We start from the raw sequence: 21,032 nt of genomic DNA, 5'->3' as shown, positions 1-21,032 counted from the left end.
CAGAAATCGACATAATAAATTATGTTTACATCAATCGTCTCCAAGGTTCACATATGTCGGGCTAATACTGATTAATTGGGTAAAAGATTGCATCCGAGCAATGTAATATGATGACCATAACCTTGCCTCTAGGTAACAATGTGTACACCATAAAATGTCAGCGGTAGGTATGGGACAATCATCAAGCAATTTTACCTGCACCACAAATGGAAATTAGCAAACAAAGGAATATATATATATATAATGTGTTGAGTAATAACCTTACCTGCACAAAGTGTGAATCATACACATGACCAATACATAGTAATCGGTGTAGACTAGCATCGGTAGGGGGCGCAGTACGCAATGGAAAAATAGTAATATTTTGTTTCAATGACAAACAAACTAAGATAATATTGTATCTGCTTGCTATTAAGTATCCCATATTCGGTATTGTCATCCATTTTTCAACACTAGCCTGCAAAATGCAATAATGAAATTAGATTGCATACAAGTTCAATTAATCAATGCACATGAGTCTTATGAATATGTACTTACCACTGACAACTCATCCACTAGTAAGGACCTCTTGATATCTTCTACTCGTTGATGACCACCTAACAATGTTGCGTATTCTTCACGCCACTGAGATATTTCTTTGAATAAATCCATTCTGATGAGTGGCCATGACTCTTCACCCATCCCCAACAATGAGGCAATAGCACGAAACCCACAATGTCCATCAGCTTTAACATCTATTACATCCAAAATATAAGGGTGACATTTCGGATGAAATTGATCAAGCATGGGAATTGCATTGGTGTTGGTCATCACCTTAACCTTTCCCTTACAAGTCTTCAAAGATGATGAACTATCATTTACAAAATGGATGCGATCTACATGCTCAAAATATGAAGAGGTGCGTTTTGTAGACCTCTGAAATTTATTTCCTTGACTCTTTTGAGATCCTTTTGTCTTAACTACATTAAGTGGTGCACATAATGTTGTCATGTCCGGATAGGCAATTTCACGCAACTTGTTTTTTATTGTCACTTTGCCACAAATATCAACCTCGTTGAACCGGGATAGAATCACATCCCATTCTTGTTGAATTGACAATCGAGATGATGAATCACATTCAGATAAACTTGAAAAACTCAGTCTCGTCCACATAACATGAACTTCATTAAGAGGAATCACACCCATAGCATACCTGGCTAACTGACAAGCACATGGTAATCCGTGAGTCTGTCTGAGTACACATCCACATCGTTCACTATCAAACCCCACATCATTGACCCGATCAAACTCTTCAGCAATGAGAATTAAAGCATGTTTAGATATAGAGCCAACCAACATTTTATACAATTGCACATTGAATGTGTGTCCTATCACATGTAGACTCATTTGAAATGATGCCGTAATCTCGTTATGTTGAAGTATAATAACATATTTGATAGCATCCCAACACGAGCACAGGTCTCCCATGCTATTTTGTAATATTTGTTTCAAAGACCAATGAGCTGATTCAACCCTGTATAAGTATAAAACACAATAAAACAATTACACATTATACACGTTCTAAACAAAGTAAAAGTATTCATATAACTGTTTGATGTTGTATTTCCCAAATGCATTAACAAATTTGTCCAACACTTGACAAACTTTTCTTTGTGCGGAATAATCCAAGTGTTCTTCACATATTCAAAAAGTAATGGCCACGGTGAACAAATAGTTTCAAAATTTTTCACAAACTCATCAAATTTACCAATCTCTGTACAGTCAATGATAGTCTTCCATGAATCCATCACAACTTCCCAAGCCTCGACAGAATCTACCAACATTTTACACTTTGCTTTAACATTCTTATTGATGTGAAACCGACAAAGAAGATTTCTTGTTTTAGGAAACACAATATTGATGGCATTCATCAAAGCAAGATCTCTATCACAAACAATGACTTCAGGCCCCACATGCGATGTCAAAAGTGACCCTCTAAATTTTTGTAATGCCCATATGAAGTTCTTTTCTTTCTCGCTAGATAAGAATGCAAAACCAGCAGAAAAGGACAAACCTGTACAAGTTACACCAACAATCTCAAGCAAAGGCAGTCGATATTTGTTTGTTTTGTAAGTTGTATCCATTAAGAATACAATGTTAAATGCATTCAAGAGTTTCACAGCATCAGGATGAGTCCAAAAAATATCACTAACAATATTTGAAGACTCATGACACGTACTCCAGTGAAGATAGTTGTCACGGTCTAACAACATCATTAATTGTTGTAATTCAGTTCTTGGTCCTCTAACTGATCTCTTGTACGAGTATCTTGCATTGTATATTTGCTTTATTGTTGTCATATTATCCTCATTATTCTCCTTCAAAGTACGTAGAATGTTACCTGGCTTAACCATGCTTTTAGTCATATCAACAAGCATTGAATGTTCATTCGTTTTTAATCTGCCTGCATATGGATGACCAACTAAGGTATCATACAAATCATGATTATGAGTACCACATATTACCTTAAGTACCCAACCTTGACCCTTTCCAACAGGTTTACCTCGCAATTTAAAGGGACATTCACATTTTCGAGTACCAGTTACACTAACCTCCAAACCATCTTTATACTTTTTGTAACTACCCCCCCTTTCACAGCCTAACAAGACATATGTCTTTCTCCCTTGCTTACCATTTGCTATGTCAGACCTAATAATGACAATAACAAAACCAAGTCCATAACCAACCCTACGGACCCATTCAAGTAAGTCTTCTCGCGAAGGAAACACCTACACAAAGTTATTCTAACAATATTACAAAATCACTTCTTCAAATTATAATGCAATAAACATAAATGAAATGAAATTTTATTCACCTCATCTGTTGTAAAATGGATACCATAGTCCCCTTCAAACAATCCATGTTGATGCACAGAATTCATTAATTCTTCCATACTTACACCTTCATTCATAAAACATAAATTTTAATTTTATTATAATTTCCATAAATTCACATATGCAAAACAAAAATAGTAATTGACAACGTGACTTCCGGATTGTATAATCCATAAGTCAAATTTTAACAGCATAATGAATTCCGGATTACGTAATCCATAAGTCATTTCAGGTGACTTCCGGATTGTGTAATCCATAAGTCAAAATTTTCACAGCAAAATGACTACCGGATTGTATAATTCGTAAGTCATGTTTGAGTACCGGGCTACGTAAGTCATGTTCTAAAATCACTTCCAGATTGTGTAATCCATAGTTCATTTGGTACCGGATTACACAATTTGGAAATATGAATTTGGCAGGTTCCGGATCCGGTATGCACAAAAGTTATCTAATCCGGAACGCTTTACTTAAGCACCGGATTATGTGATCCGTGGATCCACCGGATTAACTAATGCGGAAATATTTATTTAAGGCAGAAGAATGAGAATGAGAATGTACCTCACCGGTGCCAATGCCAACACCACCTACCACCGCTGCTACCTACCACCGTGCACCACCTACCACCGCTGCTTCCTATCACCGTGCACCACCTCAACCACCTTCTCAAGCACCACCTCCAACACCACTTCAAGCACCACCTCCAGATGCACCCCACCACACGAAGTAACTTCCTTTCTCATTTTTATCTTTTTACTGAAGGATAATTTTGGTATTTTTAAATTTTATGGAGGTGCCCGAAGAAATCATGGAGGTGCAGGAAGAAGCTGTCGTGCTGGAATTGGTGGGGAAAGGGGTGGTATCCGGTAATTGGGCTGTAGGTGTGTGAGTGGGCTGGAGTTGAGCGGTTGGAGTCTTAGATTTAGTTGGTGGGGTGACATTGGAGGAAAAAGGGGGTGTTTTGTCAAGGTGGGTTGCAGTGGTGAGATTGGGTTGATTATTGAGTGTGTGAAGGGTCATTAGATTAGGTGATTGGTAGACGGTAGTGGAGATGGGAAGTGGGTTATGTACATGGGTCTCAGGGGTAATATTAAGTTGGCTATTAGGGTTAGGTGGGAAAATGGTCGTTGGGGTATTATGTTTAGGAGGGGAGGGTACTGCTTGGGAATTAGGTTTAGAAGGGAAGGGTGTCGCTTGGTCATTAGGTTTAGGTGTGAGTGAATTTATAAGAAAATATAGGTTTAGGATGGTGGTCAATGACTAGTTGATGTGATTCCAATAACATGATAGAGATATAATATGGACATGTTAAGGATTCAACAAGAGTTGGAATATGATTAGGCACTTTCTAAGAATTGCATCAATGTTCTTAACATTCAAGAACTCACCAAATCACAAGTAACCAAGTCAAACTCATATAGAAATCCATGAAAAGGAAAATGAATCGATTAAAACACAAAAGAACACAAATGAACCGATTAAAAACATAAAAGAACACAAATGAACCGATTAAATCTCCATGAAACTCAATTAAAAACACAATAACAACAAACTAAGAAGAACTACCGAATGAAAACACAAAACAAGCAAGTTTAACCTATTGAAATGGAAAGAAACATCAAAGACATGTTTTGGAATGAAAATGGATGAAGAAGATGAAATGAAATAGGAAACTTATGTGGTTGGAGTTCTTGGAGATGAACACGCCACTTGAAGAATGAAAGGCTTCAAGATGAGTGTAGATGCCGCCACTTGAGGTTCCAAGAACGCACTAAGATGAGACTAGAAGAGGAGAAGACACAAGTCTCTCAATCACTCACCAATTTGGGAGAGGTTCTTTACTCAAAATATAAAATCCATTATTTCAAGGACTCAAGTCCTCCTTTTTTAGGAGAAAGGACCGGTCATGAGTTTACAAAGAAGCTTACAAAGGAAGCTATCCAAGGTTGCCTTGCAACTCTTCCACTTCTAGCTCCTAAAATGGAGAGTGAAGGGATACCTTCTAGACTCTTCCTAAAGCTAACGTCTAAAGATACTTTACACAAGAGGTATCTTTAGGTTTCCCTCTTAGCACCTTCCTAAACACTACTCTATGTATTTTAAATTTTATACAAAAGAAACTACCAAAATAGAAAACATTTGAACACTACCTCCTAATTCTTTAAATTTTCTCATTGTAATCCTTTGAGGTAAAAAGGATGAAAAGCTAATATATCTCTGAGCATCTTCAACTTCTACCTCCTTCTCTTCTTCTTCTTGATCTCCATCACTAGTTGACGACAAAGTGTTGCAATAGGGATAACAAATATTAGTGTTTACAATAGCATGTATGAAACCTCTAAAGCATTTATTTAAAATATTTGAAATGTGTTATTACCAATTCCCATGAATCAACAAGTATATGGTGCACAGTTAATGCATGATATGGTCACACTTAAAGCTTTCTTCTAGAAGGAATGAAGAACTAACTACCATAAGATATATTTAACATAGAGATTATGTGATGTTGATGTAGATTTACCATATAAGACATTACATACATTAATAGCACTAAAAAAAGTCATTAGTAACTTACAAAATACATTAGATAAACTAAAAAAGTTTATTTCATATAAGGAATATTCCTATGCTACAACTTTGAAGTTCACTTTTTGTGAGACAAATAATCACCAATTTCAATGAGACATAAACTAAAGATATTAATGAGTAATGTTATATTGATGATGTAATATTGTGAGTAAAGTTCTACTTACACATTAATAAAATGAGTCATGTAAATCTTCTTGAAGGATTTTTGAATCTCCATTGTTGAATGCATCTTTCACATTCCCTTTTTTATTTCTAAACTTTGTATGAGTTGAGACTCAAGGAAACCATATAAATAAGTGTTCCTCATGTTGACAATTAATTGATTTATATATCCATATTGATAACATAAATACTAGTTACATGGCTCATTCCATCAAGTAGAAGTTCAGTAAATAATTTAGACTTAGAGTCTATTTACATCATTTATAGTTGTATGACTACAATATTCAACATCTAATTATCATGAATGATTTCAAAGACATCATGCATGTTTATATGCAGTAGTAAATTACCATTGTTGATAACAAAGGTTGTGCATCCCAATGTATGACACAAGATGCCTGAAACAAATAATGTGAAATCTTTACCAACTCTTGAATTGGATTAATTTATTAGGTTGGGGCAGGGCTCCAAGCTTACATCAAATGCAACAATGACCTTTTGTCTCTTCCTCAATTTTGCATAATATAATGATAAGTATTATGAATCAACCTAAAGAAGATTTATATATATATATATAAAGAAAATAGTATAAGATATACCTCTTTTTTAAAATTTCCCTAATTAAGTGTGTAGGTCATGCATTGAATGTTCCAAGTGTCTCTCCCACTAATTGAACCTTCATTAGAACTAGAGCAAAGACATCTCTAAGTTTTTCAACCAACACTTAGTAAAATCATCATGCATTGTGTGTATGGTTGAACCTCTTGGATACACTCTCCCAATAGTTATAAGATGATGAGGAACTTATCCACCAAAAAACCTACATTGAAGAGAGATATCAATTATGTTTTATCCTCTTTTGTGTCCTCAATAACACAACTACCTTTTCTTCTAACACGATATGGATTGGGACTACATCTAGCTTTAGGGCATTATGCTACTAGGAGATGCCCATAGACTCCAACCTTTGGTCAAACTTGTACCTTAACTCATTAGTAACTTGTGTTTTTATCTACTTAATTAAATGTGGTGTTAACTTTGACGTCAATGCATAATTTTCTCTTAACTCATAGATCCTCCAAATTATTTTTGGACACTTACACCAAAATTAACAATGTGCACACGACTATTGTGGTCTTCAGTACCAATAGTGATGGTTAGTATGTCTTGATGACATTAGGATACATAACTTCCTTATGAGCACTTATCAACTTAGGCATATAGTAAATAGCGATGCAATAAATTAGTCATAATATTTCATGAATATGTATACCTTAGAAATTATAGATGACTGTGAATTTACAATTTTATCAACAATATTTTGCCATTTCTCATATGTCATTTGGCCTCTTGCTTTAGTTCAAGTCAAATTTCAATTTCATCTCAATTAGGACAGGATGGAGGAGAAACAACTCTTTCACCAAAAAATGTGTTTTTAAGCCTATTTACCTTCTTTTCCATTATTTTCTTTTCTAACAAGTCACACTCCTCCCATGATAATTTGTAGGGGGTAACTTTCTTCTATTGTGTCTTAGTGCTTTTGTTCTTTTTTCTAGTCAATAAATAGTATAATTTAGTGGTATGTTCCATTTAATGTCAAACGTAAACAAACCCACCATGAAGGATTACTCAGTAATCAAATCACTCGAGTTTTAATTACAAAATTAGCTCAACAAATTTGACTTGACCAATTATCAAAGCTCTTCGATTTTCAATTAATTGAATTTCGCTAAACGAGAGTTTTCCTCGTCCAATAACATTTAATAATTCATAAACCCTAAACCCTAAACCAATAACATTTAATAATTCACAAAGTCGAGCTGAGTCGACTCGGATCCATGTTGAGCCAAATCGACTCGAACCAATATTGAGGCGAGTCGAATAGAGCCAATCTCGGGCCGACTCCACCCAGGATGATCCCGAGCCGAATCAGACCAGGTCGATATCGAGCTACGTCGGCTCGGGCCGATGTCGAGCTGAGTCAGCTCGGTCCGATGTCAAGCTGAGCTAGCCCGAGACGATGCCAAGTCGAGTCAATCAGGGTTGGTGTCGATGTAAGTCGACCCAAGTCGATGTTGAGCCGAGTCAACCCGAACCCATGTCGAGCCGAATCGGCCCGGGCCCATGTCGAACCGAGTCGGCCCAGACCGATATCGAGTTGTGTCGGTCCGGACCTATGTTGAGCCGAATTGACCCAAGATGATGTCGCGTAAGTTTGGGCCCATGTCGAATCGTGTCGATTCGGGACATTATCGAGCCACGTCGGCCCAGACTGACTCGGCTTGACATTGGTCCGAGCCAATGTTGAGCCGAGTCGGCCCGGGCTGATCTTGAGCTTAGTCGACTCAGGACAATGTCGAGCCTAGATGATCCGAGCCGATGCCGAATCGAGTCGACCCAGGATGATGCTGAGCCGAGTCGACCCAGAATGATGCTGAGCCGAGTCGACCCAGGATGATGCTGAGCCGAGTCGACCCAGGATGATGCTGATCCGAGTCGACCCAAGTCGATGTTGAGCCTAGTCGTCTTGGGCCTATATCGATTCGAGTTGACTCGAGCTAATATCGAGCCGAGTCAGCCCGGATTGATGGCGAGTCGAGTCGGCCCAGATCGATGGAGAATCGAGTCGACACGTCCAAATGTCGAGCCGAGTCATCCCGGACTGATGTCGAGCTAAGTCGGCTTAGGCTGATGTTGAGCCGAGTCGGTTCAGACCTATGTCGAGCAGAGTCGGCCGATGTCGAGCAGAGTTGACTCAGGCTTATGTCGAGCATAGTCATCCTGGGCCGATGCCGGGCGGAGTCGAACTGGACCATAGTCGACCGGAGTCGACCCGTGCCGTAGAAGAGCGGCGTTAGCCCGACCCGATTTCGACCGAAATCGACTAGCGCCGATGTCAACCAGATTCGACCCGGGTTGATGTCGAGCAAAGTCGGACAGGGCCGATGTCGTTGTCGAGAGGAGTCCTACCGGGCCGATGTCGAGCGGAGTCGGCTCTAGTCAATCTTGAGCGGAGTCGGCCCGGGCTGATGTCGAGCAGAGTCGAATTGGGTCGATGTCGATGTTGAGTGGAGTCATATCGGGCCGATGTCGAACAGAATCAGCCCAGCCCGATGTCGAGCAGAGTCGGCCCAAGTCAATGTCGAGTGGAGTCGACCCGGCCGATATCGAGCTAAGTTGCCCCTATCTAAGGTTGATTCAGCACCGAGCCCATCCAGACCGAGACGGTTCATGCCCAAGTCAAGTTCGTTGGACTGATGTCTAACCGAGTCGACTAGTTTCTATGTCGAGTTGAGTGGGTCAAAGTCTATTAACGAGTCGAGTAAGCCGAAACTTTTCAAGCTAAGTCAGTCAGAACCCAGATCAAGATAGATTTAAACAAATAGACAAAATTAATTTAATGTAATTCATAACATAAATTTAATCTAATTGACAAAATAAATTTAATTTAATTAACAAAATAAATTATTCTAAATTTAATTCACTTTAAATAAATTTTAAAATAATTATATAAATTTGATCTAGTTAAAAATAATATAGATTTTTAATTCAATCCATTTTATTGGATCTAGAATTATCTAGATTGGATTTTTGATGACCACCCTGCGGTAGATATTTTACCTTAATAAAATAAATAATAAATATAGTTTTATTGTTAGAAGATTCTAGTTTCACATATTGGATTTTGGAAAGTTTTGGTAATTATGATTTTAAATTATATTACATTGGATTTGGAAAGTTTCAACGATTGGATGTATTGTTAATCATGATTTTAAATTATATATATAATATATTAAACGTGTCGAATTTATGTCTACATTCTTATCAATTATTGAGATTGTTTGATGATGTGAAATTAAAAAAAAGAAAAGAAAGAGTGAAACAAAATTGATTGAGTTTTTTACGGGATAGAAAACAAGTTAGATTATTAATTAAAAGTATTGTTTTATTTTTTAAAAATACAAACATGTGTAGATATTTTTAAAAACGTGAACTCCTTTTTAGCCTTATTTTGAGGGTGCAAGAATATGACTACTTATTTTTTGCTTTTTATTCACAGGTGAGAAGAACAATATTTGCTGCTTTACTTTTTCTATATATTTTCATGTTAATTTTGTTACACCTTATAGAGAAAATTTAGGTATCTTTGAACCCTAGAAGTCTTATTTTTATCAACATCACCATGTCTAACCTAATATAGCTTTTATTCAAAGAAATCATAATTGTTCAACATGACATGAGAGCATGCCTCTTTTCTCAACAAAATTCATGCGTCTAGCTTATTTTGACTTTTTTCTCATTATACATTCTCAATAATCAAAATTTTGTATAATATCTAGCTCTTAATATTATTAAAATATCATTTTTTATTCTCAACAATCATTACTAGAGTATTACTTTTTACTCTCAATGGTATATAATTATTTGACAAATTTACTAAAGTAACACAACATTTACAAAATATTTTTTTAATTTAGATATTCACCTTATTATATTATTACTATTAGTTTTAATTAGTAGTATAAAAAATAAAACTTATCCAACTATCTTTATTCTTAAAAAATATAATTCCCTACAAGTTTTTACACAGAAGCATCATTATTGATTGACACAACACTTGATCAATCCAAACAAATTTATATATATAAAGCTGATTTGCAGGTGTTTAAGTAACTTCTATATATTTAAATAATACATGAGATGTTTAAGATTTGTTGAAAATTAAATATTAGTTTTGGAGAAGTAACCTCGTACAATTTATGAGTAAACAATATTTGCGGTGACGATGAAAACATAGCTTTGGCAGAAGAAAACAGACAACAGACATGATTGGTGAATAAACGTCATCATGTCTTAAACCTTTTGATTACAGCCACATGGCTCCGTCCAATCACCAAATTCACCTTGTTTGTATCTGCATCATCTCATTATCAATTATCACAAATTGCTGTCAAATCAAATCAAATACCTCTCATTTTTTTCATTCAATAGGCCAAACCAAAAAAATAGAGTATATATACAATCAAATTATTGTTTTTATAATTATATAGTTTAAAATATCAACTACAGTATTAATCTATCAAAACATCAATATATATATATATAATTAAAGATTATTTCTAAGAAGATTTCACGTATTATTCATTAATTACAATGTTTAAGCGGTTGTGAAATGAAATTTAAGTTTTTTTATGAGAACTCGAATCTTGATTATATGTAGTATATATAATTTTTATTAATATTAGATAGATTTGTACAAGTTTACGAGATTACGGTTAATTTTGGTGGCATGATATTTAAAATATGGATTTTAAAAGTTTAAATAATGTTAAATAACATTTTAATTGTATATAATATATTTAAAAAAAATAATCAATACAACAACTACAAGAAAAAAAAATTAACGATAACTCTAAAGTTTAATTTAATTAGAGAATGATTTTTTAATCTTTATTAAGTTTTAAATAAATATCAGTAAAATAACGAAATTTTTTTTAACTCTAATTGAATTTCAAAAATTTATTTTAAAACCTTAGCAATATAATAAATGTTTTTTTTAATGTTTGTTAAATTTTAAAGATTTATTTTAAAATCTAAGCAAAATAATTGAAGTTTGTTTAAGCTTCGTTAAATTTCAAAGATTTATTTTAAAATCTTAACAAAATAACATAGGTTTTTAACTTTAGTAAGTTTTAAAGGTTTATTTTACAACCTCGGCAGATTAACAGAAGTCTTTTTAACCTTTGTTAAGTTTTAAAGGTTTATTTTACAATCTCCATAAAATAATGGAGATTTTTTTAACCTTCGTTAAATTCCAAAGATGTATGGTAGAACCTCAATAAAACACTCCAGATTTTCCAAATTTCAATAAATAAATATAATTAATCTATTTATAAATAAATCATTAAAAACTATACATTTTTAATATATTTTATAACTAAATTTTCAAAAATTTTGAAAGTATAACTTTACATTACAAATAAGTTTTCTAAAGTTTCAAACATTTATTTAAAAAACTTAATAAAATAACCTTGGATAATAAGTATTTCAACAACTAATCTTAGATAATAATTATTTCAACAACATATTTCTTATAATTGATGGTGATTGGTTTATAGAATTCCTAGTATTTTTTATTACGAGCTCATACTTCAAAAAAATATGATGTATTTTATTTTAGTTTTTGATGTATGTATATTTTATGTGCAATTTTAGTTTTAGTTATAATTGTTAATATTTAATTCTCATAATTTTTAAATATTTTAAATTAAGGTCTTTATTTTAAAATGCATCTAATAATTATTTTACTGTGAAAGTGAAAAGTAATAAAGTTAATTTCTCCTCGCAATATGTTTTGCAATCTTTAGCCAAGAACACACATATGACTTCGAAACTCACATCTGACAAATAATGCAATTATTTAGGATATGTAAAGCAGTAATAAACACTAGTTGTTGTCGAGCTTGGTAGCAGTGACTTGTGAACCAAGTTGGGGCAGTAAGGTGATGAAAGAAACAACATTGAAGTAAGAAGAAGATGATGTCTTATTTAGTGTTTCTTCTCACTAGATATAATAGACATAAGTATGATTGAATTGTGATTCCTTGCTAGGACTGTCGTTGACGACCATTGAGCCTGTGTTGGAGAGCAATGTGTCTACGATGGAAGAGAAAAGTTAAGAGGATCTTAGAGATGGTGGAAAATGGGATTGAAGATTATTTCAAATAACAAGTCATTTTTTGGAAATTTTGAAACTCATGGTATTTTACGGAAGTTCTTAAACCCATGGTATTTGACGGAGGTTTTTAAACTCGTGGTATTTAACAGGGGTTATGAAATACTTGTCCTGAGGTTTAAAATAATCTCAAGGGACACATGCTCTTCAGGGATGTTTGCGGGAGAAACTACAACCCTAGGTAAATGACTTAATAGAGCTTTTAACTCTGGATAATGTAAAAATAAACTCCCGTTAAAACCTTTTTTTCTTGTAGTGAACCATTCTAATATAATAAAAATATATTTTAAAATTATGTAATCTCATAATATAAACTAAAATTTAAAAGTTATAAAAACAAAAAATAACACTCAAATAATTTTTTTAGTGAGGAATTAATCACTAGAAAAATTATTAAATAAAAATTAATTTTAGAGACAATAAATAATTAATTGCTATATTGACAGAATTATATATTATTTTAGAAATTAAACAAATTATTGGTATCTAAATTCGTTTTTATTATTAATAGTTAGTTTTTATTTAAAATTTAAAATAGTTGGTAGCTAAAACTTGGTAGCTAATTTAAATATTAATAATATTTTTAGTTTCTAAAATAATGTTCAATTTAATTAATATAATAACTAATTATTTTTGTTTTAAGATTAATTTTTACTTAATGATTTTCTTGTAATGAATAAAGTAATTAACAGAACTTCTAAAAAGTAGAAATGTAACCAACTATAGGTGAAGATAGTTTTATTCCAATTATCATAATATAATCTCAATGCATTGGTAGAATATTATCTAACACTCAAGTGAGTATTTAATATTGTGTTGTTGATGATGTAATAATGAAGTACCTTTGTTTTGTGTGATGGGCTTATTTATATCTTTGCAATAAATTTTTTCATTGATGAGTCATATTTAATATGTTATATTACTTGATTTATTGCGTATTCCTTTTTACCTTGATGTATTCACACTATCTGAATGACATTCAATACCGAAAATTATAGGATCGTTCAATTCAAACCAGTAAAAAGTTTTTTTAATATTTTTTTTATAAACAATAATAAATTTATCAGGAGTGTAATATTTAAATTAGTTTAATTTTTAATTTATTTAGTTTCAAATTCGAAAATCAAATTTACACAACCTAATTAATACCTTGACTCGAATAGTGTAAGTTGTGTTGATGATTAACAGTTTATAATTCTAATAAAAAAGAAAAAAAAATCTTTTAAAATTTAATTTAAATGGATAAATTTAGCTGAAAAAATCTAAAATATGTTAATACTTTATTTTAATATTATTTTTTATTAGAAAAAAATAAAAAATTTAAAAGAAACAATAATAAAACAAGATATTTTATTTTTTAAGAACTTTAAAATCTGGAAAAAATGCATATTAGGAAGCAAATTAAAATATAGAAATATTTTCACTATTACAATTGTTATTCATTGTATATATCTTTTAAAAACATTGGATTACAAATATATTTTGTGATTAATGTTGAAAGTGAAAGCCTATAACCATTGACATTAACTGCAGCTGAGTCTGGAAAACATTTTTTTTAATTCAGATCTGATTTGTTAGCAGTCTAGGGTTAGCAATAGATAGGACGTAGTTGTTGGTTCCTACTGAATACCGTTTATTCCGAATATTATTATTTATCAATGACTATATATGGAGAAATGAATGGAAGGTGATTCTTTGATGCTTTTGGTGGCGTAGCCTAGCAGGTCAGGTCAGGGGGAAACGGTGGAAGAAGAATCTCTTTCTCTATACAACAGTGCCCCTTCTTTCATTCTTTCAAAGAGGTTTCCTCTCTCTCTCTCCACCCTCTATATGCCATATGCTGTGTTAGTTGCTTCCTCATGGAACCTCTCCTATTGCAAAATCCTATGATTTATGGATAATTTTTTTGTATATTCGATTCAAAGATGCGATTTTGTTTGATCCCATTGCTGCCGTTTTCTGATTAAATCAATGGGCATGCTCAAAGTTCTTCCTTGATTGCTGTTTGGATGTTTTTTATTTGGGGGTTTCGTTTTTCGTATATTTGGTTTCTCGGATTTCATTTGTTGGAATTTTTGAAGAAGTCCAACATGGTTAAGACAATCTTAGGAATTTAAGCTAATTTAGAGTTTAGGAAAGAATGAAGGAACCGTTTTGAAGCAACGACTTGAAGATGGGGTGTATTGTATTTCTTTTTAGAGACCATATGTACATTAAGACAATCATGGTCGAACTGGTAGGATTATTATGAACAGCTAAACTCTCCCTCCATGTCTTTCATTGCATACGCAGAACTCGAACTTGAGATCATTAATTAAGCTGCAACTTTCGCACCGGTTGATCCACAAGCTCTGTGGTTGGGGTCTATTGTATATTTTCTTGTGAGTTAGGTAAAGAATAAAAAAGATAAACTATATTGCGGATTATATGTGAATGGGTTCTATAGGTTTAATCTTCAAGTTATATTTTTGGATTGAGCAAAAATGTTTTTTTTTATTGTTGATCATGTTCTTCTACTTTTACTATAACATATCAGATTGATCTTTATTCTCGGTTCCTTTTTATTTACCAGGATTGCTTCTCTTATGCATATCTGTCTCTGGATTCTGCTGGTTGCAAAGGAATTTCTTTCACTCTGGCCGCTATAACAAAGTCAAACTATTCTCGCACCTCTAGGAGGGTGTGGGGTGACGAAGAGGGAGTGATTTGGCTTTGTGTTTTGCGAAGATCAAAGTCTTCGGATATATGGAGATTGTGCCGTGTTTCAGTGGGCTTGTCGCTTGATTATGGCTAAGGGTGGCTTTTTGCGGTTTTGCCAGAAGCTCTTTCTAGTTTGCCACTGAATCTGAGAGAAAATTTAGTTCTTAATTAGGCTTCTGGAAAATTGATGCACGGTATAGATTGTAATTGATATTTGTTTTTCTGTTTAGAGAAAGTTGTGTTTAGATGTAGCTGTCAACGTCATTGCAGCAATGTTTAGATTTTCTTGTTTCCATGCTAATGTCCAAGGCAATAAGGCAAAGGTAAGTATAAGATATATGGATTGGTTAGTATTATTTGTTGATATGATATATATCATGGCCTATGTTAACTTTGTGCTTTCCTCTTCAATCAGAAAACAGTTCAACCTTCTGCTGAAGTAATGTTGAAGGCTTTGCAAGATGTTGCCCAAACTCAAGTCTGTAAAGATTCATCTCCAAGCGCATATTCAACCCTTTCGAAAGGACAAGCAGACCAGCAAATAGATGTGTCTGGGATTCATATTAGCAATTGGGATTCAGTTGAGCGCAGTTGTAGATCAGAGGATCTGAACAGCAAGTTTTCCTTTGAAAATGACAGTCAAGTTAACCAAACTAGACGTCTTAAGAAGAGTCAGTCTCTTCATAGTGGGCTTGACCAAGGCATAAGGGATGGTGATGAAGATCTGGTCCTGTCGTGTGATGGTGCCAAAAGCCACGTTGAGTCAACGATGTCAACTTCCAAAAAGTATCATAATGGAAACCCTGTTGATCAGTATGGAAGCAATCGAAACGCTGAGTTCGCTGGAAGTTCAGGTTTTGCAAATGATAGCTCACTTTTTTCAATTGGAGATCCAACGCCTTCAGATAAAGATGCCCGTGAAATTTCTGATACTCCTTTATCTGGTGAATATGTTGGTGACATTCCTGACCAGACTTCTGTTCCCGGTAGCGTATCACTAAGGAAGTCACATTCTTTACCCAGTATCAGAGCTTCTATACTATTGACTGAAAAAGACGCTTTTAAACATGAATTGTCAAGATCTTCTGATGATCTTCATGCTTTACGCATGAGGCAGAAAGAGGAATTCGTCAACGAGTTTGATGATCAAATAAGGGGAGATCAAGAAAGAGAGAATGACATGGGAAAAACTGAAGATGGTCATATGGACAACCTCTTTGATGATGGTTTCGATTCTTATCTGCTTACTGATTCAGCAAAAGACTGGGTAATGCCAATGACATATGATACAAGTGATGCCAAAACCCTTCAAGGAGATTCCTCAGTTGAATTTCCTCACAAGGGTTTTAAGATTAAGCGCATTGAAGATTGGGTTATTGGTCTGCAACATTGTGGACCACCTGTAGAGGAAACAAATGAGGAATTGCCTGAAGTTACTAAGCCATTAGCTGATGTGAGCACAGTAAATGGTGTGACTGCTGCCATTGTAGATCATAAGGCCACTCCAGGAATGGATGCAGCTAAAAGATATATATCTTCTCTGGGGGCTAATGCCACTGCCGCTCAGCTGGCTAATCATGGGTTGGTTGTGATCCCCTTTTTGAGTGCATTTGTGAGTTTGAAAGTGCTCAATTTGTCTGGAAATGCTATCGGTTAGTAGTATAATTTCTTTATTCATTATTGGTTTCCTTTAGAGTCACAGTACTTAATTTTCAGTTATCTTGTTCTGAATTCTCCTTTTCAGTGAGGATAACTGCTGGTGCTCTTCCCCGTGGACTTCACGCTCTGAATTTGTCTAGAAACAAGATCTCCACTATTGAAGGATTACGCGAACTTACACGGCTTCGCGTCCTAGACCTCAGTTACAACCGCATATTAAGAATTGGACATGGTAAAACAAATTCTTGATTACATCTCAAGTTTCTTATCTATAATACTTTTTGTGGAAATAACATGTTGATGCAATTATCTATTGACATCCAAATGTTTTTGGTTTATCTTTGCCTCATCTGCAAAGGTCTTGCATCCTGCTCATCTCTGAAAGAGCTGTACCTGGCTGGAAACAAGATCAGCGAAGTAGAGGGTCTGCACCGTCTCTTGAAACTAAGCATTCTGGATTTCCGTTTTAACAAGATTTCCACAGCCAAATGCCTAGGCCAACTTGCAGCCAACTATAACTCTTTGCAAGCTATCAACTTGGATGGGAACCCTGCCCAGAAAAATGTTGGAGATGAACAGATGAAGAAATATCTGCAGGGTCTTCTTCCCCATCTCGTTTACTACAATCGGCAGCCTATCAAAGTGAGCACTTTGAAGGATGGAGCAGAACGGTCGGTTCGGTTAGGAATGAATTCCCATCAGTTTGATCGCAGCCTTAGGTCGGATCGCAAGACCACAAGGAAGAGCAACCAAGGTGGTGTTGCCTCTCGGAGGTCATTGGCCACTTCCACTCATGCTCGCAGAAATGTGGATTCACCAAAAGTATCCAGAGGCAAGCAAGCTCTCCTGCCACCATCTAGAACCAAAGTACCAACCCACAGTCGCTATCAGTTTGAGGTTCCCTCCAATCCCTCTAAAGTATTGAACTTGACATCAGAGCGCGCCATGCGCAAGAGTCGCAGCGAGGGAAATTTTGGAGCTCTGTGAGAAGCTGTTACCTACAAAGTTAATTCCTTCACTGCCATTGTTTCAGTTGCATCTATTTACCTTGCTATCTTGTATTCTGCCATGTTTTCTGTTTGCACAGTTTATCCCTTCTGTTTTAGTGCACTAGATATTGATTGGTTGATTTGTGGGTTGTAATGCCCAATAAGCTGCTGCTTTCTGCCACACTATTTCTATTCCATTGTGTGTTGTTTTCAGTTCCTTCAGAACATCATTTTCAATTTGTCTAGAAAACAAGTTTGGTGCAATTGCAATAAATTTCCTCTTTGGAAGGATAGTTTGCCACTTCCATGGTTTTATTTTGTGGGGTTGACGTGCTCATATTAGAATTAAACAACTGTGTCTTAGGTGGACCAGTGTAATTAAGCCAAGTTACTTGGCCCCACTTATTTAATGCAGATTATCAAGGTCATGTTGAGTTCAAATTTGAATGCTTATGTTTAGAATGTTTAGATTATTTGTCCTTTTTATTTCTTTGATAGATAAACTTATGTGTCATCCTTTTTTTTCGATTTTTTTTTTAAAAATAAAGTGGTTGATTAATTTAACCCAACTGTGTTTTGGTTGAGATTTGTAATTCAATCTAAAAATTAGTCACTGTTACCTAGCATCCCATATAACAAATATTCACAATTAGGACGAGGAACAAAATTCATCAAATATAAAAAAAATACCACAATCAAAATCACTGTGTTTAGAATGGACAAAACTTATATGCAATTGTAAAGATATCATTTTGTTTTATTTTTCAATCAAAATTATGCTTTCACCTCAATAATTTGGTGATAAAGATTTACATTAAAGGGTTTTTTTTTTCTTTGTCGGCACATTAAAGGGTTAAGTCGGTTTCAGAAGTGAAGTTTCGATTCTAATGGAAGTGCAAAGCAAACAACGTCTCTGAAATTATATATAAGTTTTGTCCTTTTAAAATATAAAAATCAATGTAACTTTTAAAATATAAAATTTTCTGAAACTTATGTTTGGGAATTTTCATATTCCAGACAAGTATGTATATTTTCTCTTTTCTTCAGATAAAAACCAAGAATAACACTCCACAATTTTCCTTTTGAGTATGAAAAAGACCACAACAAGAGGAAGTAGAACCTATAAATTTATAACGATGAGTGTTACAAAATAAGAAAGTTGAAGGGGACCAAATAACAGCTGGTGGTATTTCAAGCATTTCTTGATGCCACTGTGATTCTGGCTATTTCTTTCTCCGCTGACTATGTTCATACAACAAATATAAGCCAGATTAAACAAAAAAAATTGATCAAACTAGGAAATTGGTTTTTTAAACACTCGATCCGTATCCGATTCAACAAAACGAATTGTTTTGAAATCCTTAAATCCGTATCCAATCCAATTAAAGGGAGTGTTTTTAAATTCATTTACATTTAATAGGATAAAATTGAATTGGATTTTTTTACACTGATTTACATTTTGTTTTAAAATTATTTCATATAAAATTTTGGTATAATTTTAAATTTGATTTTAAACTCAACCTATTTTAAAATAATTTTGAAACATATATTTATTTTAAAAAATGTCTTAATCAAAGTTGCACTAATGATACTCATTAATTACGATAAAAGGGAGTGATGTTTCTTATTTAAAATAAGCGAATGATGTTTTGGTTGAGATTGATTTCATAAATGTCCTAATTAAAGTCAAATCGATTATGTCTTGACCGATGATCCAATCAAAATTGAGTCAATTAAGTCCTAATTAAGGTCGAGTCAAATAAGTTTTGATTAAGGTTGAAAAAACAATGTCTTGATCAAGTTCAAAGGGGTCTCATCAACAACATTTCAAGCTAGACCAAGTCAACGACCGTTGAGACAAGTGAAGCCGATAACATCTTGACGAGAAGTCAAAAAATGCCTAAACAAGTTAACCCAAAGACATTCCAAATGGACACTTAGACTTTTCTAATCAATGTTCAAACAACAAATGCAGTTACAAGGTCAAGTATAAAAATGTATGAGTCAAATCTAACAAATAAGACTTGTTCCTCACTTCTTTTATAGAGGAAATTAAGTTCCTTTTTCACCATGTTGTATTATTGTTGTGTATTACCAAAGACATCTCTATTTCACACCTTTAATTTTTGCTTTAGCAGTTTCAATTTTTCTTTAAGTGCAAGCGCTCCTCATCCATTCACTTGAAGAAAGCCTTCAACTTTTTCTCCTTTAACCAACAACTTAGGAACTTAAATAGTTTAGATCCCAAATCCATAGTCGCTTCTTTGAGAAGAAGGGAACAATGATATGAAATTTTTTATCCTAAACTTTTTGGACACTCAACTCCACACTTCCAACCATACCTTTGTCACAAGAACTCTATTTATCAAACTGCATGTTTTCCCATTAAGCTTAAACCATGTAAATTGTCTCACAACTAAAGGAATATCAATTATCTTTAATTGCTATGTAACTTTATTAAACAATCTCATGTTTCTCCTATGTGTTTCTCATGTACTCATTTATGCCTTCATTATACCCTATTATACAATTGAAATCACCCACTAAGCACTACATTTTGACTATTGATCCATTTTCTACCTTTCAAATCCTCCCACACTCTTATATTTTACCCTCTTTCCGCACTCAATAAACATTTATAAAAACTACTTATTTGTTCCCTTATCTCGATGTGCCTTTAATCCCATAAAACATCTTTCCTATAAAAGTTTGTTGAATGACACAAGGTTCCTTCTCCAAATTGCACAATATTCCTCCTCTTAGATTATTTATTGGTTTTATACATCACTCAAAGTCCTTTCTTCCCCACAACACATAACACATTTTGTTAATTAATCCATTTTAGTTTCTTGTATGCATAATAACTAGATTTTATGTTTTCACACTAACTTTCCCACATTTTTCCATTTCACTTTCCTCCAACCCCTTTATATTACAGGATAAAACATCCATTTGTGCCTTATCCCTAGATTCCAATTCTGCAATCATAACCTCGTATTTTTCTTGAAATGTAACCCCAACCTCAATCGCTAGTAACCACATCTTCCTAGCTTCAGTCAAGATTTTATCTTTCCTAAATTTTCTATTGCAACTCTTAGTATAATGATTCATCAAAATATCATTGAAGTAATAACTACATATTAAGATTTTTTCCCTTGTATGTTCTAAAATAGACTCCGTAATTTCAAATAATGCAACATAATTAATAAAATGCGATTGAATTTTATACATATTGTGAAAAAAAACTCCATGTTTGTTCCTTATATGGAATATTCTTCTTTATGAAAAGTTACTCTTGATGCTTTTCCCTTTTCCATATAAAAAAAG

General features: G+C 33.9%; 2 protein-coding genes across 3 annotated transcripts; one reads left to right on the top strand and one right to left on the bottom strand.

The window, feature by feature from the left end:
- Positions 1–30: 30 nt before the first annotated feature.
- LOC137834716 (uncharacterized) lies at positions 31–2,932 on the bottom strand. Its single transcript, XM_068642876.1, has 5 exons — positions 2,855–2,932; positions 1,645–2,768; positions 538–1,513; positions 266–457; positions 31–195 (listed from the first exon to the last, which is right to left on the bottom strand). The coding sequence occupies exons 1-5, from the start codon at positions 2,930–2,932 to the stop codon at positions 31–33; spliced, it is 2,535 nt and encodes an 844-aa protein (XP_068498977.1).
- A 10,899-nt stretch (positions 2,933–13,831) lies between these two features.
- LOC137810819 (uncharacterized) lies at positions 13,832–18,006 on the top strand. 2 transcript variants are annotated; one of them, XM_068612281.1, is made up of 5 exons: positions 13,832–14,159; positions 14,930–15,380; positions 15,473–16,709; positions 16,802–16,948; positions 17,075–18,006. In XM_068612281.1, exons 2-5 carry the CDS (start codon positions 15,330–15,332, stop codon positions 17,701–17,703), a joined length of 2,064 nt encoding a protein of 687 aa, XP_068468382.1. In that variant the 5' UTR covers positions 13,832–14,159; positions 14,930–15,329; the 3' UTR covers positions 17,704–18,006. The 2 variants fall into 2 exon arrangements, with proteins under 2 accessions (XP_068468382.1, XP_068468389.1); XM_068612288.1 differs by having other exon boundaries at positions 14,093–14,747.
- Positions 18,007–21,032: the final 3,026 nt, after the last annotated feature.

This window comes from Phaseolus vulgaris, chromosome 11, assembly GCF_000499845.2.
Source record: "Phaseolus vulgaris cultivar G19833 chromosome 11, P. vulgaris v2.0, whole genome shotgun sequence".
Classification (NCBI taxonomy): Eukaryota; Viridiplantae; Streptophyta; class Magnoliopsida; order Fabales; family Fabaceae; genus Phaseolus; species Phaseolus vulgaris.
The sequence above is the reverse complement of the archived record's forward strand: the minus strand, read 5'-3'. Positions and strand labels throughout refer to the sequence as shown.

Excerpts from the sequence above, each read along its gene's own strand:
- LOC137834716 (XM_068642876.1), bottom strand. The coding sequence starts at position 2,932 with ATGGAAGAATTAATGAATTCTGTGCATCAACATGGATTGTTTGAAGGG. Across the intron at positions 458-537 it reads TAGTGGATGAGTTGTCAGTG|GCTAGTGTTGAAAAATGGAT; the intron begins GTAAGTACATAT and ends TGCATTTTGCAG. Across the intron at positions 196-265 it reads ATGATTCACACTTTGTGCAG|GTAAAATTGCTTGATGATTG; the intron begins GTAAGGTTATTA and ends TTTGTGGTGCAG.
- LOC137810819 (XM_068612281.1), top strand. The coding sequence starts at position 15,330 with ATGTTTAGATTTTCTTGTTTCCATGCTAATGTCCAAGGCAATAAGGCA. Across the intron at positions 15,381-15,472 it reads TCCAAGGCAATAAGGCAAAG|AAAACAGTTCAACCTTCTGC; the intron begins GTAAGTATAAGA and ends CTCTTCAATCAG. Across the intron at positions 16,949-17,074 it reads CATATTAAGAATTGGACATG|GTCTTGCATCCTGCTCATCT; the intron begins GTAAAACAAATT and ends TCATCTGCAAAG.